The sequence below is a fragment of the Thermothielavioides terrestris genome, chromosome 5, assembly GCF_000226115.1.
Source record: "Thermothielavioides terrestris NRRL 8126 chromosome 5, complete sequence".
Classification (NCBI taxonomy): domain Eukaryota; kingdom Fungi; phylum Ascomycota; class Sordariomycetes; order Sordariales; family Chaetomiaceae; genus Thermothielavioides; species Thermothielavioides terrestris.
Window position 1 is genome coordinate 4184347 of NC_016461.1, and position 24139 is coordinate 4208485.

The window sequence follows — 24139 nt, forward strand, 5'->3', positions numbered from 1 at the left end:
TTACAGGGAATGGTTAACGTTAACCTCTCCTTTCCCGATGATTTAGGCCCCACCGGATATTTCACGAGTCAACCAACGCTGCGAGACTCTTGCGCTAGCCAGACCAACCGAACAAACAACTCGGGCTGGAACGAGACGCGTGCCTTGTGAATCTATCAGGCACCATAGCCAGTCTACGGCCGCAAGGGCCCGCACCCAACAACCGCTAGACTACACAGCCGACTGACCGCGCCTGCCACAGCCCACAACCAAGCCTGATCAGGCCGACCACGAGGAATTGACTATCTAGTGGTTCATCTCCACAAGATTGAAGGCACATATACAGCCGCTCAGGACTCCGTAACAGCAGTTGTCGTAGTAGTAGTATTCCATGGGAAACGCAGCAGGTCTTCCCTCAACTCTGACACATAAACCACGAAGTAAACGACATCATCTCTCTGTCCAGGCCTTCCTCGAACAACCCCCAGAGCACCAAACCGCTACTGGCGCCCAGGATGTCTTCTTGCCCAACCTACAACACCGTCATCTATCGCCAACCCCCTGTTCCCCACATGACGATGCCTGAGAGGCTATAGGGGAGTCTCAGAGAAAGAGCAAGACAAACGAACGAAGCCCTGCGACACGCAAGACACCAGGAGACATGCATGACATATACGCCGCTCATGGCGGGATCAAGAAGAGGTGGGTGAGAAAGGAAAAGGGGATGGGGAAGGAGGGGAGGTGGGAGGTGCGGCCCAGCAATCCGAGTAAACCAGTCCGAGTAAACCAATCCCACCCGCGGCGAGCAGAACGGTCTTCATTGTGCATACCAGCAGTGTACACCATAAAGTAAATCACCGTAAAGGCCAGCCCACCCATCCCTCAATTATGTGCAAGGGGTATCAAATACATAGCATACCGATATAAGACTGAACTCTCGGCACGCCCAACTGGCTCAGAGAGGAAAGAGGGCGGATGTAAGATAGAGACTATACACGCAGGCTCCGCCCAGAACTGAAGCAACTCAACGCGGGGAGGAGAAAAAAAAAATGAGAAGGGGGGAAAGCCGCAAAAAAAGTCCCCAATTAAATCAGACAGACCAAACACCCGAGCCATTGTCCAGGCAGTACATAGAAAGACAACACATAGAGTCAACTCCAAACTCCAGCCCTAACCCGCTTCTATCACTACCGGTGCGGTGTGCCATGTCACGCAAACGCCGTCTCCCAACCCAGCCCAGCCCAGCCGCAACCCAAGCCAACTCAACCAGTCCACTCCAATAGTCCATTCCCGTCTAGTCCGAAATCCGCTCAGTTCAGTTAGTTCAATTAGTTCAGACCAGCTCCGTTGAGCCCGCCGAGCATGCGCTCGCGCCAGCCCATGAACTCGCGAAAGTGCAGCTCGTGGGCCTCGCAGGCCGCCATCCACCGCTGCCGCACGATCTTGTCCTCCTCGAGCGCGCGCAGGTACTCGAGCACGCCGGCGTCGCCCTGCGCGTCGAGCCACGCGAGGCCCTTGCGCTCGTGCGCCCGCTGCCGCGCCGCGAAGTGGTCCGTCACCCGCCGGTTGAAGTCGAGCCACAGGGCGACGTAGGCCTCGAACTCGCGCACGTACGTCGTCCACGCCGGCGCGCTGGCCTTGGTCCCCGGGATGCAGAGGCTGGCCGGCGCGCGCGGCGCCGTCGGCGGCGCCGGTATGTCGAGCTGCCGAGGCTTCTCGGGCGCGAGGGGCACCTTGGCGGACGCCCGGCTGGGGAAGGGCAGGTTGGCGCTGAGGTCGGCGAACGAGCCGAGGCCGGTGGGCTTCTGCGCGAACGGCTCGACGTTGCGGAACTCGGAGAACAGGGGCCGGAAGAATTCTTCGCTGTCTTCGGATCCGGCCGCGTTGGGGTTCGGCGTTGGCACCTTCGGGGCCGGGGTAGGGGCCGGGGCAGGGGCCGGGGCCGTGCCCGTACCCGTGCCCGTGCCTGGCCCCGGCCTGGGCTCGGGCTCGGCATTGATCCCGTTAGCATTGCCCGCTCGCCACTCCGGCTTCGTCGGCTCGATGTTAATGTTCCGCGGGCCGTTGGCTTGTTGCGCGGCCGAGGGCTCGGGGGGTGGGGTACTATCAATGTCCATAGCATTCGGACTCCTAGATCCGTCAATGCCGCTGGTTCGAGAGCCCGGCTTGCCCTTTTCCTCGCCGCTGGTCTCCTCCTCTTCCACCATTCCTGCCGTGCCGGCGGTCATCCGTACCGGCCGCGGCTTCTTGATCGGTCGGATGGGTCGCGTGGGCGACGTTGACGCCTTGTTGGCTTGCGGGGGCTCGAAAATGTGAGGCCCAAATGCCTCCTTCCACTCTTCCGCCACAAATTCCCCGTGCTTCTTGCCAGTCTCGGGTTGTGGAGCACCGCTACTTGGCTCGGCCGACGGCGTGAATTGGTTGCGAAGCGGTGATTGCTGTGTTCGAGCCCGCTGCTTCGCTCGGAGAAAGCCGTCATGATCCGTCGACGTCGTTGCTCCCGCGCTGAACTCGAAGCTAGCGCCGCTCTTCTCCTCCGCCACAAACCGCGTGTTGATATTATCGGCACTGTTTCGGGTGAAGCGAGCGTGCGGGGCTGGCGAGTCAAGGTCGTCGTCCGGAACCGAAAAGCTAACATTACGATTGCCGTTAGCGTGCTTGCTAGACAGATAGTCCTTCTTCTCCCTCGGTAGGGGATCGCCGACAGGCGGCGATGGTCGAGCTCTGCCCAGAAGCTGTTGCAATTGAGCAAGCAGTTTCGCCTCGAAAGGATTGGCGCCTGGGCTTCGAGTCTCTCCACTGGGAGCCGGGCTGGCGCCCTCTGCGCTCTTGTAGGCTGGGAAGTCGAACCTCTTCGTAGGAGTCAAACCCACACCAACACGGACATTCTGATGGGAGGTTTGGACGCCTGTACGGAGAGGCGGAGCTGGATAGGATCTAGGAGGATTGGCATAGGAGGGAAAGTCATACACTTTGGTGCCATTCTGCGCTTGTCCTGCTGCGACGCCCTCAACCGTTGCTGCGAAGCATGTCAGCAAGCCACACCGGCGCAAGAGTGGGCTATGGAAATCGCTTAAATCGCTTACCACCGTTGGCCCTGCTGTTGACCGGGGGAGCGGTGCTGTTGGAAGCCGGGAACGTGGCCGTTGGGGGGGCAGAGTTGGCGTCAGGGCCGTGAGGACTATACCGTTCCCTTGCCCGTGACTGGAAGGGGAAGGCCGGTTTCGTACTGGGCTCATTGAAGGATGGCTTTTCGCTCGTCGACCGCTTGAGGTTATCCGAGCCGACACTGGCACTCCGCTGTCGAGGTGGCGGCGTGGGGGGTGCCTCGTCAGCGCCGTCTTGGGGCCGCCGCGTCCCGTCTCTCATGCTCTTAGCCCGGTGGATGTTGAGCGGCTCGAAGGGGTTTGTCTTCTCGCCGACATTAGCGGCATACGGCGTGCGCTGACGGCTGTCCAGAAACGTCTCCATGAACTGGGCGCTCAGTGGATCGACGAACGCAGATGCTGGTTTGGGTTTGCTCGTTTGCGTCGCGCCCGCCCCTTGGGCGGTGTAGGCGCCAGTGTTGTAGTGCTGGTTCTTGACAGGAGGTTCGTCTCCGGCAGGCGACGCAGGGGCATATCCGGACTTCCTGGTCCCAAACGCTGCTTCCTGCCGCCTGGCTTGTGCTGCGGTCCGCGGGATTGGCGGCTCCCTGGGCTTGGAAGCACGGGCAGCGCCCGCGGCGCCAGCGTCGGTACCGCCAGGTGCAGTGGTTGGCTGCGATGGTTTGGTTTGTGGCCGCGCCCGGTCCCACGCATCCATATTAGCTCTGGCGCTCTCCGTCCTCATTTTGGCCGACTGGGCCCAGTTCCATTGCGACGTCGGCGCTGCCTTTGGCGGAGGCTGGCGGGTGGGCATCGGAGGACGTCTCGGCGGAGCCCCATACCGCTGGTTTACTTCCTGCGTGGTGTACTGCCAAGGGTTGCCCCTCACCCCAGAAGCGGCGGGATACCTCGAAGTCCGCTGACGATGGGCATCGAATTTGTTCTTGCTGATAGGATCGGAGAGGATTTCGTGGGCGGCCTGGATGATCAGGAACTTCTCCTTAGCGGCTTCTTCCCTCCCCGGGTTGCGGTCGGGGTGCCATTTCAGGGCTAGCTTTTTGAACTGCTTCTTGACTTCGGCAGCGTCCGCCGTTGGCGGCAGTTCGAGATCTGCATAGTAATCTCGGTCGTAATCCAGCTTCACCATCTTGACTCGGAGGGTCGATCAACAGACGGAAAAGCGAGGGAACGGGAAGGCGACAGCAGCGCAGACGGTCTCATCAGCAGCTATTTTTATCGACAAGCCGAAAAAAAGAATGAGCGAGAGAGGAAGGTTGGCGAACAACCTCGTTGTACGGCGTCGCGGTCGAGTATTCTGGGTTTGTTTCTCAGCCAGAAAGGTTAACCAAGCTGAGACTCAAGCCCAACAAGACTGTGAGAAGCACAAGAAGGAATTCGGTCGGGTGCAAGCGAGTGTCTTTGTTGAGTCGTCGTCGCAGCTGGGCGGTCGGGCGAAAATCAGTCAGTGCTCCGCTCAGCTTTGAAAAGAACGCCTGGGGTCGAGGCGGGACAGATCAACGGGATGCAACGGTCGGGCGGCCTTGTTTTGTTGTCGAGAGCAATCGATGGGCCGTTGGTCGGAAAAAGCGGTCGCCGACGCGCCAGGTCGTTACGAGTTTGGAGTTGTCAGCAAGGTCGGGAATTGTCTGGACAATTGCGCGGTTTCTGGTGCAGCGTTTGTGCAGTGCAGTGGCTGACGTGCAGCAGAGAGGATAAAAGCTCCGTAGTGGTTGCCGCCAACGTGGGTTAACCGACTGCTGGCCAACCTGACGGGGAGGCACAGCAACTGCACACGGTCCGGTGACACCCGTGAGGGATGGCTATTTTGAGTGAGGGCAGATCGAGCCGAGGCACACCGACCGTCAACCCGCAAAAGAGAAACCAGCCGACACCAGGCAACAGGGCTATCTGTTGTCTCTTGTGGTCTTGCCGGTTGAGTTTCGAGAAGCGCCCGGACTGGGTGAACAAACAAATTGTGGGGCTTTTTTGGCTGTCAAGGGCAACTCGAGGATCTGCTGTTTTGGTGTTAGCTTTTGGTGTGAGTTCCCCCACCGGACCCTGGGCTGCTTGGATCACGCAGGATGACGTATCCGCACTGGGTGCTGAGAGCAATTGGTTGTGCAGTTCAGAGCCGGAGGGGTCAGCGAGGGCACGCCCAGTCACGATTCTACTGCGAGATGCCGCTTGGCTGCCTGGAACCTCTAATTTATGAGACATACTCCTCGGACCGTAGGCCCTGCCCTCCCGGACCGTATCACGTGATATCCGCCCCGCTTTTTTCCCAATTCGCCTACTACACTTTGATCAATCCGCCCACCACACTCTAGCCGATGAGGACTACGACTTGCGGTTCTATGAGTTCGACCAGGTTGATCAATTGCGTGGTCGTCCCCGGCATTCACAGCCGTTCGCTCCCGATACACAGGCACCGCGGTCCAGCGCTCCCCTCTCTACGCGAGCCACCCAGGCCGTTCTCCCTTCACAGCTGACAGGGCTCCAGCCGTCGATATACCGGAATACGTCGGCGTGGGAGGGGGTCGACCTGAGCCAACCAGATGACAACGAGGTCATCCCCAATAGCCAGCCAACTACCAGAGCGGCCAGGGGAGGGCGCGCAAGCACACAGGGCAGGGGGGGCCACGCAGATACTTGCGCAGGCACCCGCGCAGGCACCTAGGGCAGGGCGGTCAGAGGGCCGCACGCAGGGCAGGGCGCAGAGACTGTAGCTTAGTCATCCTGCTTAGTCAGAAAAAAACAAGATTCAGCTCTCTGGATTTTATTGCATTTTTGAGCGATTCAGCCAGTTCCAGTGCGAGAGAGCCAGAGATCCAGAGTGCGGTAGGCAGACTGATCAAAGTGTAGTAGGCGAATTGGGAAAAAAGCGGGGTGGATATCACGTGATACGGTCCGGGAGGGCAGGGCCTACGGTCCGAGGAGTATGTCTCTAATTTATTCACCAAACAAGTCAATAATGCATTTAGTTATTTTGGGACGTCCATTGTGCTCAGTCGTTACAAAGAGATCATTCCAGCTGCCCTCCAGCTGCCCTGGCCCCGGCCTCCCAGTCACCACCTCGGCAAGTTAGGCACATCCTCTGTGCACCTACTTTGTGCATCCCTTATGTGCTCGGCCGCAGGGATACACAAGCTCCCGCGCGTGCAACCACACCGAAATTAGGCGTTCAACGTGACAGTCATGAAGGCCGATCCCGGTGTTTCCGCCTAGATCTCGTGACCCTGATGAGCAAGTAGAGGGCCCGAGGCCCCTGGCAACAGTTCAAGTCATGCGTTATGGAAGGTTGTTAAGGTGCCGAGATTGAGCACTCATTGGTGTTGCTGCTAGCCGTGTTGTGTGAACGATTCCGCACTCCCAACCGCCTGCGGAGAGCTCTCAGGCACGGGCGAGGGATACAAAATTTACAAGAGAAAAAAAGGAGCACGATGGGAGATAAAATGCAGTAAAGGGAGGGGAATGAAAGAAAGTGGAAGAAGACGGTTGTCTAGCAAAGTGAGAGCAAGGTCACATCCATTGGTGGCCCAGCTTTGATATGAATCTCCAGACAACCCAATTCCCCCGACTCGAGGGTCTATTATTGAAACGCAATCGATGCCCTTCCTGCATTCCATTCTCCATGTGCCAACATCCTCCAGCCAAATATGGATATGCCCGCAACCTCCAGCAGCCTCACACAATAAGCTAACTGCGCCAGAGAAAAACAACAACCACGAAGTGTCTATCCCACGATATCCATACCACAAGCAAAACACTCCTCCCACTCCCGAAATTACCCATCGCCCCATACAGAAACAGGGGCTAAAAAAACACAACCTAAGATAACTCCCGACCAAGCTCATAAGACCAGCCGCCCTCGCGGCGCATCTTGTCGCGAGCCGCGAGGTCCTTCCGGATGTCCTCCTCGGTGAGCCGGTCGGTGCCGCTCCAGTTGGCGCTGCTGGTGCGCGCGCGGAACTTGTGCCACCGGTCCTTGGACTTGCTGAACACCTCCTCCATGTTGAGCGGCGCGGGCGGGCCGAACACCTGCATGGGGTCCACGCGCTCCTGCGCCAGCAGCGCCGCCCGGAGCGCCGGCGAGTTCGCCCACGCCGCCACCGCCACGTGCCCGCCGTCGTCCTCGTCGCTGTCGTCGTCCGTCTGGATGTCCGGGAGCTCGATCGTCTCGCCGTTCGGGAACCGCGGCGACGACCGGGCCGCCGACTTGGCCGACTTGGGGTTTGCGCCGCCGCCGCCGGCTGCTGCAGGCCGGGCGGGCGTCTTGTGGTGCGACGGCCCGGCTTGGCTGGCATTCGAAGAAGCGAACGGAATCGCCCCCTTGGACAGCTGTGCCATGTCCAGCGGATGGCCCGCTTTGGCGTGGCTGCTTTGCTGCGCCGCCATGACCGTGGACTTGAACAGTTCTCTGCTCGCGCTCGACGGTGGCGGCGCGTTGGAGGAGCCGTTGGCAAACATGGACTTTGTCGGCAGATCCTGGGCGACTGGGTTAGCTCCCTGGTACCGCATCATCTGGGCCTGCGCGCCTACCTTCTTGAACCCCGCGGAGGGCCGCACAGGCGGTTCTTTGATGATCCGCTGATTGTTGTGGCTCTCCGCCATGTCGATATCCTCGTCGAACTCCTCGCTCATGCGCATTCGTTTCGCCTCCTTGGCTGGAAACGATGGCGCAGCCCGTTGCTGCTGGGCTCTCGAGCTCTCCTCGCCGGCGTCCTGCTGAAGAGGCCGCTTCGACGGCCCTTTGGCGGTGCTGGACAGGACCGTGTTCACAAGCCGACCCTCTTGATGCATCGTCGACCCTAGCCGCGAGGGTGGCCGCGCGGGCCCCTTGTCTGCCATGCTGTACTCCGGAGGTCCGTTCGGCTGCGATCTAACGGCTGGAGGGGGCGCCCTGGTCTGCTTGGCCTTCTCAATGGCTGCCTTCTTGGCCTGGGCCGCTTTCCGTTCCTCCTCCTTCTGCCGCTCTGTCTCGAGCCTCCGCTGTTGTTCTTGCCTGCGCTCTTCCTCTAGAGCGGCGCGTTTGCGCTCGATCTCGAGCTTCGTCTCCCGCCTTCGCTGCGCCTCGCGCTCTTCTTGTTCTTTCCGCTTGGCCGCCAACTCCAATGCCTTGGGGCGGCCCGTGGAGGAGACCGAGCTATTGAGGCTCCGGAGGGACGGCTTTCCATGCAAGGAGTTTTGGCTCGCCTTCCCATTCATCGGTTTGGCGGAGCCAGGCTGTTGGCCCAGAGTGTCGTGGAGCGTCGCCGCAAGCACACTGTTCGAGGGGTGAAACTGGGTCTGCTGGGAGCTTGTGGTGTTGACCCGGATCAGCGTCGGAGCCTGCTTCGACTTGGCAAGGGTCTCCTTCGTGGGCTTCACAGGCCGCTTGATGGTTTGCGTTGTCCGGACGGATGAGGCCGTGGTCGGACGCGGAATCGACTGCGGGGCTACTGTAGTGGTGACATCTGTCATCTCCTGGTCGAGATCATCCGAAGGAGCAGCGGTGCTCTTCCCGTTGGTCTTCCGCGGGGTGGTTCTCGCGGTCTTGCCTGCGCTCTTCACTGCATTCTTCGGCGCCGGTCCGGGGGTTCGGGTGTCTTGTGCTTGCGGCTGGGGTTGGGGCTGGGCCTGCGCTGCTCTCTCCTGTTCTTTTTGCGCTGCGACTTGCCTCTCCATGGCCGCGATCTTCTCCTGCTCCTGGTTGAAAACGCGAGCCTTCTCCCGTTCCTTCTCCCGAGCCTTCTCGAGCTTCTCCATCTGCTCCGCCAGACGCTTGGCCTCCTTCATCTCTCTCTCTTTCTCCCTTTCCCGCTCCTTTTCCTCCTTCTCTCGTTCCTTGGCCTCTTGTCTTTCCCTCTCGGCCGAGGCCCTGGTCTTTCGCGAGCCATTGGTTCGCCCCGGGCTAAGGGGGGCGGAAGCGGCGGAGACTTGCTGCGACAGATCTGGGTACATAACATTCTCCGCTGTCTTGAAGGACTCGACGGAGGTCTCGGCGTGATACCCGAGTCTTGTTGTCGAGGGAGACTGCAGCAATGACGATTTTCCCTCGGCGCTGATTGCTGCGCTGCTAGCGATCAAGCCTTTGGAGCTCTTCAACAGCGACGAGAGTTTGTTCTTCACCTGCTTCAACGGGCTGTCCCTGAAGCCTCGCGAGGGAGACTTCGGCGGCGAGGAGCTAAATTCGTCTTCAGGGACTGTAGAAAGGGCCGGATTGGAGACGGAAACAGTCTTCTTCAGGGAAACATCTTCCTGGTCTGCGTCCAGCTGATCGGTGGTCGGCAGCACGGGAACAGACGCGGACTTGCCGTGCTTGGGGGTATGTTCCGGCATGAAGGGGGTTTTCGCTGGGGAAGCCGGCCTGCTCTTCGGAAGCACGAATCCAGAGTTGCCGGTGGTCCTCTCGCCGCCCAGATCGCCGGCGACATCTGAGTGATGTGCTTCTGATGACAGTGGTTGAGGATTGCTGGTAGCCGCCGCAGTATCAGTAGGTGGGGATATCCAGTCATCTTCGTCGTCCTCAGGAAAAGCACCTGGAGCCGGGACCGAATGCTTGGGTTTGGGCGATGGCTTGCTGGCCTCTGGGGCGGGCTGCGACTGAGACTGACTTTGTGCAGCTGGTGCACTCGGCTGCGAAGGCAGTAGGTTTGCCAAGGACTTTGACGGCCGTGGCCCAATGGACTGAGCCTTTCCGAGCATGCTGATCTGATCCTGCAATCGCTGTGTATAGGTCTTGCTGTGGGCCGCCAACTTCGCGTCCATATCTTCGTGACGGGTGGTGACCTCATCGTCGACGTCCATCTCATCGTGGTCATCCTCTGGGGGCTCCTGGCGGATCGCGCTGCCCAGGCTCTTCCCGCCTGTTTGACGGCCGTAGTAACTCTGACGATTGAAGTCCAAGTGGCTTGTCCTGGAGATGCGAGCTCCGCCCAGGCTTTTCTTGGAAGCCAGCGGCTCACGAGCCGGCAAGGAAGCGAAGTTCAGGCTGCTCTTGCGCACAATCGGCCTGATCGGGCTTGACGAGTCCGACGGTGATCTAACCTCATCGGCTTCCGCCACATCGTCGCCCACATCACCGCCCTGATGTACCGTGTCCTTGAGATCCTTGGCGGGTTGCGGGAATCCCTTGTGTGGGCTTGCGGGTCGCGGTTTCTCAGGCGAAGATGATTTCTGTGGTGGCGATGACTTGTGAGGCGAGTGCCGAAGTGGGGAGGACGTCGTTTTGGGAGAAGGTGACCGTGGTGACAAAATCGGCAAACGCGCTCTGCTGGCAAATGGACTGCTCTGCTGTACAATGGCGGACGAAGGGGTCGGGGCAACCTTGGCTGGCAAATCTGCCGTACCCTCTTGCGTCTGACACCTGTCTGCAGGGGGGGATTGCTGTTCGACAGAGGCAGCAGACGGCCTTCTCTGCTCCGGTAGCGCCCCCGGAGGAGGAAAGACGGGGTCCGAAGTCGGCAGGTCTCGCTGGGGAGCGTCGGACATCTCAATATCCTTATCAAACTGCTCGAAGGGCGCCGTATCTTGTGACTGGCTTCCATGGTAGCCCGAGTCCGCGAGAGAGATGGCAGCTCGGGACTCTACCCGATGCGGAGGATGCACCACCGCAGGCTTGGCTGGGCTTTCGCGGTGGGAAACCGGACGATCCGGGATGTCTTCGGCAATCCGGAAAGGGGGGCTTCGCGGCTGCGACAGATTCGACAAGGCGAAGGGGTTCGGCGCGCCTTTCGGGTTGGCAGAAAACACATCGGAGAGCGGCTGTGCAAGTTAGTCAGCACACGACGCGTCTGCTCGGCACTAGTCGCAAGACATACCACCCGGACACTCGCCGTCTCGGCTTTCCTCGCCGTCCGCGGAGTCTTTCCGCGCAATCTGCCAGGCGTCTTGAAGAGTTCCGCCACGTTTCTGTAGATCCCGTCAGCCAGACAGGCACGCTGTTGCTTCGGCCTCGGAGCGACGCGCACGTTTGGTTCTCGGAGAAGATCTCAGCCATGTGCTCGTTAAGCCAGTCGATCTCGTTCCGCGCGGAAAATGCAAACTCCTCGATCTCGGATTGGGCGATGTTCAGCGCTGACTGCCTCTCCTCGGCAATCCAGGCCGCCGACCCGACCTGGAGACGGGGGCCTCCTCGCATCGCCATTTTCGCGGCTCGCTCTGGTCGCGCGCAAAAACGGTAAACAAGGTGGGAGAGAGGGCGAGAGGGGAAGAAGGAAGGCTAGATAGAAGAGAAACTGCGATATTCAGCTAGCATGCCATGGGGAGCCGGAAAGACTTGGTTGATTCTCGTCGGAGTTGGAGAGTAGCCTGCCCTGTTTGTGACGCTCGAAGTCGAGTTGTGGGTTGCGGGATCCAAGGAGCTTGGATGGGGCTAGGCTTTTGTTTTGATCTCTCCCAAAATGGAATGGTGCGGCAAGGAGCTGCTAAGTGGGGTCCTTCAACAGCTCTCTGACGCCAGTTCACGTGCCTCTGACCCTTGACTCCCGACAGTCAAAATCACAGGGCCTCAGTGCGGTGCCCTGGAAGCACAGTTCATGCGTGGTATCGACACTGTAGTTACATCCTTGGCTCTGCTGCCTGACACGCTGTGAAGAGGCAGTCGCGTCTTCCATTTCCAAGTCCCCAGCTTGGTGAGATTGGCAACACAATGATTTGAATCCCATCGGTCAAGCAGCAGCACACAGACCGGTTCCACCAACAAGGCATTGTACCGCTGTCTTGCACACGGCCTTCTCTCCCCCTCCCGGCCGCATCCTGGCTCTGTACCAGCATGGACTCTGTCACCGGCGATCCATTCGATGTGCCCGACTCGACCGACTGGCTCGGGACGCCGCTTGCAGGCCTCATGCAGGTCGAGCAGGCCTTCCGCTGCCACGTCTGCAAGGATTTCTACAACTCGCCCATGATTACCTCCTGTAACCACACGTTTTGCTCCATCTGCATCCGGCGATGCCTGTCCGTCGACGGCAAATGCCCCCTGTGCCGTGCGCTCGACCAGGAATCCAAGCTGCGGGGGAATTGGGCCTTGCGGGAAGCGGTGGATGCCTTTGTCAAGTCCCGCGATGTGCTGCTGCGCTTTGCCAAGAACGCCTCCGACGCTGCCACCCCAAGGTCACCTAAGCGGAAAATGACAGAGATGGCCGAGCCGAGCGAGGAACAGCGAGATAACAAAAGACCCAGGATGCCTACGAGGTCAAGCAAGGCGAAGGCGGCCGAGGTAACTGCCGCACTCATGCGTGAAGAGGCCGATGTGTCAGAAGGCGAAGACTCAACGTATTGCGAGCCCGAGCCAGGTACGCGGATTGTCCCCCTCCTCCCCGACCCACTGAACCCAAGACTAACTTGACCCTATTTGCAGACGATGGATTGGTGGCATGCCCGATATGCTGGAAGCGAATGAAGCCCTGGCAAGTTGACAAACACATCGACACTTCATGTCCGGGTTCTCCCCAGCCGCAAGAGGCCTCCTCGTCGTCAACGGCAAACAATCGCAGTGGGAACAGTTTTGGGTCAGCGCGGACACTTTTGCAGAATCCGCCGACGCCGACAAAAGCACCCGAGCGACTACCAGCGCTGGCGTATTCCATGCTCAAAGATTCCGCCCTCCGCAAGAAGCTGGCCGAGCTGGGGCTCTCCACGAGCGGCTCTCGGCAAATGCTCGAGAAGCGCCACCAGGAGTGGGTGACGATCTGGAACGCGAACTGTGACTCGGCAAGGCCCAAGAAGCGCTCTGAGCTCTTGCATGACCTGGAAGTGTGGGAACGCACAATGGGCACGCGAGCACCAACCATGTCAAAGGCGGCCAACATGGGAGCGCAGATCAAAGACAAGGACTTTGACGGAGCTGCTTGGGCTTCGAAGCACAGCAACTCATTCAAAGAGTTGATAGCCCGGGCGCGCAGCTCAAGTAGCAAGGGTCACCAAAAGAGAGGCGAAGTTGGCAACTCTGAGGCAGGCTCAACAGAGCCTGAATCAGAACAGAACAGCGAGATGGGAGTGGATCGTGCAGCTGCAGTTCGGGGGCATTCAGAGCCGGCGGCGGTGCCTGTGATCGATCTCACAGCACCACCGTCCAGTCAGCCCCGACCGCCCGATTCACCCACCGAAGGCGGGCAGGGCCTGTCACAGACATCACTTCTTGGGAGAGCGCCATACACCGCACAATCCCCGTTGGGGGAAGCAGAGAGTGCGCGTTCATGAGACTTGAGGCATGAAATATACTAGTCATTAACTCGTGAGCAAGTTCCTGTAGTACTCCATGTCACACAGTGCCGTTACTCCTTCCCGCTCCAAGATCTCCTGCCGAACCGACTCCCATGATGCTCCATGCTGGAAACGCCCAACCCCTACAACCCGGAGCCTTGCTACAGGCCCTGGTGGACGAAAGAGACCTGCTCAACATCCCGTGCCTGAAGCCGTAATGTGTCTTGCTCATTCATGAACTGGGCACAGATGAGAATTAGCTCTAAAGGTCTCAGATTGCTCCCAAAACAGCAAAAAGGGTCAGAAGATCCTCCGTCAGGCAAGTTGCCCAGCCGGCGCCTCCTTCAGGGACATCCTACTCATCATATCCTCAGCGGCCTGCACATCCTTCTCGGCCGATTCCTCCTTACCCGCTTCCTTCCCTTCCACCTTCTCTTCGGGCTCAGGCAGCAGCACACCACCGGCGGGTACCTCCCCGGCCTCCTCCAACTTCTTGCGCGTCTCCTCCGCCTGCCTCGCCAGCTCGGCCTCGCGCCGCGCCCTCTCGGCCTCCTCGGCTTTGCGCCGCTCCTCGCCCTCGAGCGCAGCCAGCTCGTCGTCGACCTCGGCCTCGTCGACGACGACGGAGCCGGCCGACTCGGCCAGGATGCAGCCGACCTCGTCGGCAGCGGCCATCTGCTCGCGCAGGCGGTCGACGACCTCCTCGACGCGCTCGACGCCGCCGGCGCGCGCGTGCAGGCTGCGCAGCGCCTCGGCAGACGCCGCCATGACGCGCACCAGCTGCACGTTGTCGGCCGCCTGCTCGATGCGCGCCGCGACCTCCTCGAGCTGGTGCACCGTGGCGAAGCGCCGCTCGAGCGTCGTCTCGGCGAGCTTCTTGGACCGCAGCGCCGCCAGCGCCGCCAGCCGGTTGTTCTTGGCCACCGCCTGCTTGGCCTGCGCGGCGAGCTGCTCGATGCGCCGGCCGAGCAGGGCGGTCTGGTGGGTGAGCGAGGCGAGGAGCTCCCTCAGCTGCGCGACCGAGGCGTCTTCGTCGGTGATCTCGGCCGGTTCGTCGGCGCCCGGCGCTCGGATCTTGACGGTGGTCCCGTCGTAGAGGATCGCGCCCTTGTCGCGGGACAAGAACCTCAGCAGCACCTCCATGTCTGTCTCGGAGAGCTGCCTGCCCTCCACAAGCTGGTCGTTGAACGTCCTGTAGAAGTGCGTCTTGGAGAAGGTCCGCTCGAACCGCCCCGGCGCAGCTTGTGCGGCCGCGCCGCGCTCCGCAAACGCCTTGCCCGCCTCCTCCACGTTGGCCACTACGACGAACTGCCCCGGCGGCAGGCTGTCGCTCTTCAGCATGTCTGCCACGCCCAGTTGCTTCATGGTCCACGCGGCGAGATTCCACACGGACCACGGCCGGCGGTATATGCTCTCCTTTGCATCCAGAAACTCGCGCAGCGGGATCAGGTCCTTGGCGGCCAGCGCCTCGCGGACGACGGCGCCGAGCGCAAGCGGCCTGCCGTACTGCTTCGACTCGAGCGCGCGGAGGAGCTGCTCGTCGGAATGGAGGACAAAGAGGTCCGGGGCGGAAGCGCGGCCTGCCGGGGCGCGACCGGAGCGGACTATGTGGGCGAGGGCCCGGCGCCACGCCGAGACGTTTGCTTGGTAGCCATCTGGGTTGAGGGTTCGTTGGGTTTGGAAGTCAGAGTATAGCGCGGGGAGACGGGCTCTGCATGAGAAGTTCGGTTAGAAACGACACAGCGGCCGAAGAGAGAAACAGCCGCCGGCCCAGTAGTGCAACGAGGGCGCAATGCAACTCACGCACTTCCGGAACGCAGGCTCGTTTTCTACGAGGTAGTCCAGGAGTGATTGATCCATAATGGCGGGGGATATAGGTCTGGTAGTTATGATATGACGGGGCCGGTGGAGGCAGAAGACTGGTTCGGTCACTTGGCAGCTAGCGAAACAGCTTGGGAGATATTCGTCGAACAGGTCAAAGGTTCCCGGAGAAGAACCGCCGGATCAAGATGCTTCAAGACGCCGGAGACAGCGGCAAGGCCTCCGCGACGAGCATCATCCGCGTGAGGACGGACTCGCGTCTTGGCCGAACTTCAAAGTGCGAAGGCAGCAAGTCGTTTCTTCAAACAATGACGTTCAGGCAACAGGGCGGGCTGCCAGGCTCCAGGGCCCTGGGAAGGGGTTGTTATCTTATCAGTGACAGCAGGCAGCTACGCTAGAGGTTATAGAGGTCCCGCCAAGACTAATTTCGGCCAATTGTCGGCAATGTTTTTACAGCGTCAGTACCCCACCAAGACCGCCAAGGGGTTTGCACTATCGCCTCGGGTTAGCCACGGGTTAGTTCGCTAGGGGTACAGGGGGCGGCGCTAGCCCCCCGCTGGTTAGGATTCGGGTTAAGGTTAGGGTGAGGGTCAAGGTTAGGGTATAGGTTAACTTCGTTTTCTTTTTTTTCGATTTAGTTGAGGTTTAGTAAAGTTGTTGCTACGAGTCTTTACGATTGTATATTGTCGATGTTGCTCTAAGTCGTCGCGGCCCCGCTTACCCCGTAGCGATTGTAAATACTTGTAAGCGGCAACCTCCGAAATTAGTCTTGGCGGGACCTCTATAACCACGACTGGCAGCTACACAAGCTTCTGGTGGGGCATGAAGCTTCCCCTGCTCCTCCGACAACAGAGGATAGGGGTCCCGTTTGCAAAGGAACACTGAAAATAGACTGGCCTGCAGACCTCTCATCGGTCTTTGGTGTGTTCGCTACTACATTAGTCATAGCCGTATGATACAACGCCGATCCATGCAAGCCGGCTCTCCTTGCGCCCTTGTCCCCGTGCCCTCCGGTCTACCTGTATCATTGGATGCTCTTAGCCAAACCCGTCATCCGGGGACGTGGCCCCTTCATCGTCCGGCAGTCTCGCCGATGTCGTGTCGTTCAGCGGGGCCGTCTCGAGCCCCGCGCCGCCCCCTGCAGTGCCAATGAGGCTGGCTCGCCTCGACCTCTTTGTGCCCAGCGTCTCGCTCTCTTCATCCACCAGTAACTCGGGCTCACCCTGGCCCTCTTGCGCCTGTTCTCCCTCGGAGACCATATCGATCCCCAGCCCTGCCCTGAGCCGTTCGTTCAGCTGCGCCAGGAAATCGCTGGCCCCGGCAAAGTTCTGCACGCCGCACTCGCCGGGGAGCAGCGCGTACATCGTGCGCGCCTCGTTCAGACACTTCTCCGCCTGGACGTACTTGCCCTGGGAGATCCACGCCTCGGCGGCGAGCACGCTCCACAGCGCCGACTTGCGCCGCCTGCTGCCCCAGGCCTGTGACCCGACGCCCTGCTTCGAGGCGTAGCATATCGCAAGCCGTTCCTTGAGCAGGGCGTCGCCGACCGAACCCAGCAGCTTGGATTCCAGCACCCTGATGCCCCACCGGACCGCCTCGTCTACTCCGGAGCCGCCGCGCATCCGCAGGAGCTCGAGCGCCAGCACGATGCACCGGACGGCCCCGTAGAGCGAGTTGCAGCGGGTGTGGTACGAGTAGAAGGCCTGCTCGAGCATCTGGCTGATCGTCTCGATGCGCGTCTTGGACGACATGTTTGGCGGCATGATGAGGAGAGCAAGGGCGGCCATCTCGTTGGCCGCCGCGTGATACTTCCACGCCTTATCGTTCTGGAAATCACTGCGCAGGAGCTCGTAGGTCGACATGGCCAATTTCCAATCGCGCAACATGAAAGCAAAGTCGGCCAGTCTCCGCATGATGGCCTCGGGGCTGTCCGCTCGGTAGAATCCCAGCGAATCGAAGTTGCTCGACGAGCCAGAAGTGCCACCCGATGAGCTGCGACTCGAGCCGCCAAAGGCCCACCGCTTCGACAGGCTCATGAAGCGTCCGCTGATGCCCCGGCGGCGCGACGCCACCTGATCGTTCCATAGGGAGATGTTCCGCTCCATGGTGGGGATCACCGACTGCGTGACCATTTCCCGGACAAATGTACGTATTGCGGTCGCGTCCGACTCGAAGATGTATCTCGTTGGGTCCTCGAAGTCTTCCCTCCTCTCGCTCTCCTCGATATCCGCCAGCTCCTCAGCCGCCGTCATCCAATCGCTCCGCGGAAGGGGTATGCTATCGTCGTCCGTCTCGGCGCTCTGTGTGCTGCGTAACCTGAGTAGATGGCAGTGCAGCCCAAAATTGCGCTTCATCTGATCGAACAAGGCCATCGATTTGGTGATGTCCCCGTTCTCTTCGTCGTGCACCAGGACGTAGTACCGCAGATAATCGCCATCCACCCACGGCGGCGGCCTCCGCTCGCCCTGGCTCGTTTCCTTGTACAGCTTCTGCAGCGCCTCGATCGGGGCCGTATTCCTCGAGCTGATAGCCATCACACAGGCCACCGGATGTGCAAACGTCTCGTGGCACGCGAGCGGAATCCCGGACAGCAGCCGGCGCAGGTACAGCGCATAATACGGAGACGTGGCGTCGACATCCAGGCCCTGCCTGGTCGGCGTCCCGGGCGGCGACGCGGCACTGGCCACATACGCCTCCTCGGCGAACCGCAGATGTCTCTCCACGACGGTCTCGACCTGCGCAATCGGATCCGGTCTCTTCCCCGTTCCCGCGCCTTTCCCCCCGGCCTGCCCGTTCAACACCACACTGCCGCCCAACGCTTCCGGCTCCTCCAGGCCCTCCCCGAACCTGACAAACCGCACGGCAAAGTCCTCCCACGCCCTCGCGCCACCATTACTGTCGCGAATGGTCACCCTGCCCTGCACGCGCTCGCCAAACGGCCGCAGCAGCTCCCACAGGCCGCCGGCAAACCCCTTCTCCCCCACCAGGCGGTCCACGTCCTCAGACGCGTGGATCGCAATGTGCGGCACAAAGCTGCGCAGCAGCAGGCTGAGCGGATGCCCGGGGTCCGCCGCCGCCGCGCCTGTCGCCGCCGCAATGTCCAGCAGCGACAGCGACGGCTGCTTCGACCCCAGAAGCCCACCCCCACCACCAACACCGCCACTGCCACTACCGCCGAACACGGACCCGGCGGTCATGGAGCGCGCCGGCGAGCGGGCTATTATGGAGCTAGCGGGCGAGGCGGAGCGCGAGGCGGGCGGGGAGAGGGTGGAGCGGAAGAGGGCGGCGGCGGCGGCGGAGGAGGTGGTGGAGGAGGAGAGGGTGGAGCGGCGGTCGCGGACGGGCAGGGACAGCGGGGCGGCGACGGGGGCGGGCTCCGGCTGGGCGGCGAGCGGGTGCTGCGAGTCGGACGGGACCAGGGCCTGGCGCGTCTTGGGCAGCCTCACGGAGGCGGAGGCGGAGGCGGAGGCGGCCATGGGGACGGGCTGCACGGCGGCGGCGGCGGGCGGTGGTAGGTGGGGAGCTGGTGGTGGTGGGGAAGACGCCTGGGTGAGGTGGGCATCGTCGGGAGGCTGCATCGGCTTGCGGGACGCGGCAGCTTCGGGGCCGGGGGTTGTTGTGTGTGGGGAGCTGTTCGGCTTGTTTTCGTCTTTCTTAATTCCGGGGCGGTTAAGACGCAACGAAGATCCGTCGGGGGATGCCGTGGATGTCGGTGTGGTCGGTGTGGAGGCCAGTGGTAGAGACGCATTCCCTTGTGTTCAAGCCATCGATTGCCAGTCTGCTTGTTGCTCTTCGGACTGTCGTCAATTGGGAGCCAGGTTCAGGGTTACGATGCTTCTTGGTGGGTTCCGAAGCCTAGCTCCAAGGCGACCACTCATTGGCCCGGCCCAAGGAGCGCGGTGTCACGTGGTTTCTCAACTGCATGCACCCAAAAGCGACAAAAGCATGACGTGTTTCTCTGAAGCTTTGTTCCGCTGGGCTCAGTTGAAACGATCGACCATCCATCTTCAAACACGAAACAACATGAATCACAGTTCTTCCAACGAAGCAGTCATTTAAACCTGGCTGTTTTATGGGGATCCTTTTATCACGATAGCAAAAAAGGCACTTCCCTCGCGATGCGGGATACAGCCAAGGAAGAGGGAATCGAATCGTCTCCGGGTAAGGTACGGTACCTTGGCGAGCGAAGAGCGATGCGTGCTGTGTGCGATGCAAGCGCGGGACCCCAGTGAGGACTGCCCGCCCGCGCATGGAAGTGATGGGAAGTGATGGGAAATCAGGTGCCTACACTCAGGAAGGTTAATGGGCATCATCGGTCCGGAACGTAAGCCACGTTGGGCCGTCTGTTGGAAGGCACGGTGCGCAGCATGGACAAGGGTTATATGAGGGCAGTCTGGGCTTGGGGGAGATGGAAGCCAACCGGCCAACCACCAACCTACCTACAACAATTCAGCCATTCTGCCCCGTTGTTCTTCACGTCCTGGAGAGAGATGCGCGAAGTCTGAACACGCCCCCGCTCGACATCCTGGCACAGAAACCTCCCAGAACACGATGCCAATACATTTTGTTTATCTTGCCGAGTTGCGCAGCATCAGTCTCAAAGCTGTGTCGCTAGCAGCACGCAAGCCTTGAAATTCTCTGCGGCTTTTACACGCGCACTCGTTACCATCTCCAGATACCTTTGGTTTCTGCATATATTATTTAGAATGGCGTGGGGCTCAATGCCACCGGATTAACACCGATTCCACCGAGAGAAGAAGGATCTACCTCATGGAGGCTGCCGGCCAAATCAGAGCTCAGCATTTGCCCATTCGGCTGAATGCTCACCCTTGGCCGTGAGGTCGCCTCGAGTCGAGGTAACGTTTAATCCAGGCCGCACCTTCAGCTCTCAGGTGGGAGAGGAGGAGGAGTAGGACGATGGCGACATCGATCGTTGCATTTCCCGGCGCCTGCACAACGGAGATGGCTCGCTCGCAGCCGGCCACTAGTTACACACAGGAGAGTGTGGTGACAGCATACTTGATTGCACATACATATGTATGTACATACCCTACATCCATCCAGCTGTCGGCTGCCTCGGGCGGCACTGAACGCACGCCATAGTTCGCCAGGGGGTGAGAAGAATGGGTTACCTCCAAGGGAAGGGTTCCCCGCACTGCTTCCGTTGCCTACACTAGTGTAGGCGGCCCTTCATCTCCGCGGGCTGGGAAACGAGGAACAGATCTGACGACCCCAGCTTCTTGGCAGAACGGGATCTGCAAGCCAAGCCTCGGCTGGGCCTGACTGCCGATGCTCGCCCCTGCAGGGCACGCATTTCCTGCTTGGCATCTTAACCGGTCTGGTATAAGCGAACCGGAAACTCTCCGAGGCTCTCACAGCCGCCTTCTAGTATAATGTCCACTCCTAGTGTAGTGTACGGAACACGGAATATACACAGTACCATGACAAGCAGCGCTGTCTGTCTATCCCCATTCGAAGCCCGTATGCGGCCGTGTCCTGGTTCGGCTCCTAGTTCCAAAGAGGCTCCTGAGTCCCGAGTCCAGGAGTCTGCGTACGACTCTTCATTTTACTCAACTGTTTCGTCCGTGATTCGTGGATTGTGGCGCTTCCGTTGGCCTGCTCACGGCCAAGGCTCTCGCCAGCCCCTGGATTTATCCTGTCTTTCACCCGCTGCCGTTAATTAACGCCGCAGAAATAATGAGCGCACATGCGTAAGCCCAACAAACCGAGCCCGCTCCTGTGTTCCACCTCGAGATGACGAGCGAGCGGCCACGGCGGCCATTGCGGCGTTGCCGGTTCTCGCGGGTCTGGGCCGGGAAACCGTGCTCAGCGAGCCGTTCCTGGCGGGACACATCCATCAAGATCGGATAGGATACTGCCAGACGGTGACACCGTGCTCCGCACCTCATATATGCGGCCGTCCAAGTCACGAACTGCCGGCAGCCTCTTTCTTGGCTATCCGGGGAAATACAAATATCTGCCCGGGTCAGCATTGAATGCGCATGTACGCAGTGGTGGCTTCTTCGGGACACCCCAAGCGACTCCTGCCGTGACGGACCTTGCTCGCCATCTCCATGCCGCTCGTGAACCGCCTTGTAGTCGGCCTGGCCGGTCTGTTGACCGCCGCCGGGGTCAACGCCGCCAACTGCAGTTCTAACCTCCTGGTCGACAACTTCACCAAATGGACCAGCGGTGTCAACAACCTGGACTGGCAGAACGGAGGTAGGTCGTGCTCGCCCCTCGGGGAACCAGCAGACGCCGGACTGACAGACGTCTGCAGATGACGGCACCATGACGGCCATTGCCGCCTCGGGCGGCCAGGTTATGTTCATCCCCAAGGACGGGAACTCGTACTTCTACGAGTCGTTCAACTGCCAGCAGGCCGTGACCGACGGCTATGGCGGCATCCAGTTCACCGTCTCGGGCCCCGCTGGCGGCTCGTTCGCGCTCGAGCTGCAAAGCACGGACAACTGCGCCAACGGTAATGCGACCTACAGGAGCTCCTACAACATCATCGGGAACTTGACCGGGCAGCTGCAGACCGTCAACGTCCCCCTGGATGGCTTCGACAACGACCCGAACTACGACGCCATCGTCGGCCTGGTCTGGTCCGGCTTCTCCCAGAACGGGATCCAATGGTCGATCGGGAACATCACGTTTGTCTGCGGGACTGTGGCCTCCTCTCCTCCGTCGACCACATGTAGGAGACTGTGCCGTCGCTTGCTCTAGAGGGGATTCGAGCTAACACGGCAGCAGCGGTGTCGACGAGGTCGACCATTCCGCCCACAACCGTCCCGACCACCTCGCCGCCCGCGACCACCTCGCCGGCGGGAAAATGCTCGAACCTGCTGATCGACGACTGGGAGTCCCAGTCGCGTCTGACCTTCCTGGGCTACAACGCCATGAACCAGGCCTCGAGCGACGACGGGACCATGGCGTCCATCGTCGTCAGCGGCCACAGGGTCATGCTGACCCCAAAGGACACCGACTCGTACTTCTACAGTGAGTTCGGCTGCCTGAACGTCAACACCACGTACGGCGGCATCGCGTTCCGCATCCGCGCCGCACGCGGCACGACCTTCGATGTGACCATGGGCTACACCACCTCGTGCGGGGCCAACAGCAGCGATCCCAAGACGGTCACATTGACATCGGCGCAGCTCAAGTGGAACTTCGACGGCATCGAGAGGCTCTACTGGTTCCCGTTCTCGGTCTTCAAGGGGATCGACACCACGAAGCTCTACATGATCTACTTCAGCAACTTCAACGCCCCCGTCATCTTTGGACCCATGTCCTTCTACTGCGGCTCGACCGCGTCCGAGTACGTGGTGCCGGCGACCCCGCCGGGGAGCCCGGCCATCACGCGGTCCGCCGTCTCGGAGCCGGCGCCGGATGCCAAGGGGTTCGTGATCGACAACTTCGCCAACCAGGACACGAACGCGCTCGGGGAGTGGCACGGCATCGACGAGGACGGCATGACGGTCACGTTCGGCAACAACCGCATGACCATCAGCGCCAACGACTCGGACGCGTCCTGGGACACGCAGCTGAGCAGCAAGTGCGCGGACCTGAGCGCCTACGCGGGCGCCTACCTGCACATCGCCTACTCGGGCAGCAACAAGTTCACCGTCTCGCTGCAGCAGCACAACGCGCAGTGCAACGAGAGCATGCAGCCGTTCCCGGAGACGTGGGACTCGCTCGAGGCGGCGCGCTACGCCTCGGCCAGCGACATCTACATGCCGCTCAGCCACTTCAACGTCAACCTCACGCGCCTGGTCGGCTTCAGCCTCAAGGGCTTCTACACGCCCGACAGGACGACCATCACCAAGATGGAGATCGTCGACCGGCTGCCGGCCGGGTGGAAGGTGCCGAGCAAGCTCGCCTCGGGCCGGCTCGTCTTCGCCTGCACGCGGCCGGACTCGTTCGCGTTCGCCATCGACGACGGCGACCCGCAGCTGGCGCCGCGCGTCATGGAGATCGTCAAGCAGGCCGACATCCCCGTGACCTTCTTCACGGTCGGGCTGCCGCTGCTGGACCCGAGCAGCGGGCTGGCCGACATCTACAAGGAGATGGCGTCGCGCGGGCACCAGATCGCCCTGCACTCGTACACGCACCCCAAGATGGAGGGGCTGCCCGACACGGCGTCGATCGACTGGGAGTACAACAACGACATCGGCGCGACCAAGCAGGTCTTCGGCGCGTCCAACCGGGCCGTGCACCTGAACTACTTCCGCCCCCCCTTCGGCACCGAGGGCGCGCGCATGCGGCAGCGGCTGGCCGCCAACCTGGACGACCCGAACCCGTACATCATCCAGTGGAGCGTCGACGTGGAGGACTGGCTCTGGGCCATGACCGACACGCCGGGGAAGCAGCTCGACGCCTTCAAGCGCGACGTCGCCAAGGGCGGCAACCTCGTCGTCATGCACTACCTCTACAACTCCACCGTCGAGCTGCTGCCCGAGTTCATCAAGGTCGCCAAGGCCACCGGCAAGCGCCTCATGCGCGTCGACCAGTGCCTCGAGGACCCGCGCGCCCCGCCGCTGTCGTAGTCGAGGGGGGGTGTGGGCGCGGTTGGATGGGGAGATGCCTTGGGGGAAGTGATGTCTTCTCTTGTATCCAATATACAGTGCGGACGGACATGACATGACATTCATAGTGTGTGGGATTGCATATTATCTGCACCAAGACCGAAAATTTGCGAGTTGCCTAGTATTGTTCAGCGTACTCGGGAGTAATTAAAGCTACGATGTTACGACCGACGCAATTCTGGGTCGAGATAGACTATGATTACGTCTGGCCTTCCAACAATTGACAGTCGAGATCAAACCGGGTAGAACTGTTTGAAATAGTTGCTCAAAACCAACATCCTGACATGCTGCGGGAAAACTGGACTGGGAAGGAATCATATGAGTGCTGGTCTAGAGAAAGGAAAACGAAAACCGTTCCTCTCCACTCCCTTAACCTTCCTCGTTCCTAGGTTCCTGCCTGCCAGGCAAGGGCCATTCACGGATCAAAGGCGGTAACTGGGAATTGATATCTCACCATGAGAGGTGTAAAACATAGAGCTT

At 60.6% G+C, this 24139-nt stretch overlaps 6 protein-coding genes across 6 annotated transcripts; 2 read left to right on the forward strand and 4 right to left on the reverse strand.

The window, feature by feature from the left end:
• Window positions 1–1201: 1201 nt before the first annotated feature.
• Window positions 1202–4511, reverse strand: THITE_2122801 (uncharacterized protein; the record flags this gene model as incomplete). Its single annotated transcript, XM_003657204.1, has 2 exons — window positions 3066–4511; window positions 1202–2998 (listed from the first exon to the last, which is right to left on the reverse strand). Coding segments are annotated over exons 1-2 (2833 nt in total), but the record flags the coding sequence as incomplete, so codon positions are not given.
• Window positions 4512–6032: 1521 nt separating this feature from the next.
• On the reverse strand, window positions 6033–11318 carry THITE_2122802 (uncharacterized protein). The gene is made up of 4 exons (XM_003657205.1): window positions 11015–11318; window positions 10865–10955; window positions 7605–10808; window positions 6033–7550 (listed from the first exon to the last, which is right to left on the reverse strand). The coding sequence occupies exons 1-4, from the start codon at window positions 11188–11190 to the stop codon at window positions 6894–6896; spliced, it is 4128 nt and encodes a 1375-aa protein (XP_003657253.1). The 5' UTR covers window positions 11191–11318; the 3' UTR covers window positions 6033–6893.
• Window positions 11319–11634: 316 nt separating this feature from the next.
• Window positions 11635–13366, forward strand: THITE_2122804 (uncharacterized protein). The gene is made up of 2 exons (XM_003657206.1): window positions 11635–12340; window positions 12406–13366. Exons 1-2 carry the CDS (start codon window positions 11818–11820, stop codon window positions 13245–13247), a joined length of 1365 nt encoding a protein of 454 aa, XP_003657254.1. The 5' UTR covers window positions 11635–11817; the 3' UTR covers window positions 13248–13366.
• Window positions 13367–13565: 199 nt separating this feature from the next.
• THITE_122400 (uncharacterized protein) lies at window positions 13566–15110 on the reverse strand (the record flags this gene model as incomplete). The annotated part of the gene is made up of 3 exons (XM_003657207.1): window positions 13566–13679; window positions 13731–14961; window positions 15058–15110. 3 exons carry the CDS (start codon window positions 15108–15110, stop codon window positions 13566–13568), a joined length of 1398 nt encoding a protein of 465 aa, XP_003657255.1.
• A 998-nt stretch (window positions 15111–16108) lies between these two features.
• On the reverse strand, window positions 16109–18526 carry THITE_2031750 (uncharacterized protein; the record flags this gene model as incomplete). Its single annotated transcript, XM_003657208.2, has 2 exons — window positions 16109–18153; window positions 18229–18526. Coding segments are annotated over 2 exons (2343 nt in total), but the record flags the coding sequence as incomplete, so codon positions are not given.
• Window positions 18527–21362: 2836 nt separating this feature from the next.
• Window positions 21363–23620, forward strand: THITE_122398 (carbohydrate esterase family 4 protein; the record flags this gene model as incomplete). Its single annotated transcript, XM_003657209.1, has 3 exons — window positions 21363–21771; window positions 21828–22846; window positions 22937–23620. 3 exons carry the CDS (start codon window positions 21363–21365, stop codon window positions 23618–23620), a joined length of 2112 nt encoding a protein of 703 aa, XP_003657257.1.
• Between the last annotated feature and the right edge of the window lie 519 nt (window positions 23621–24139).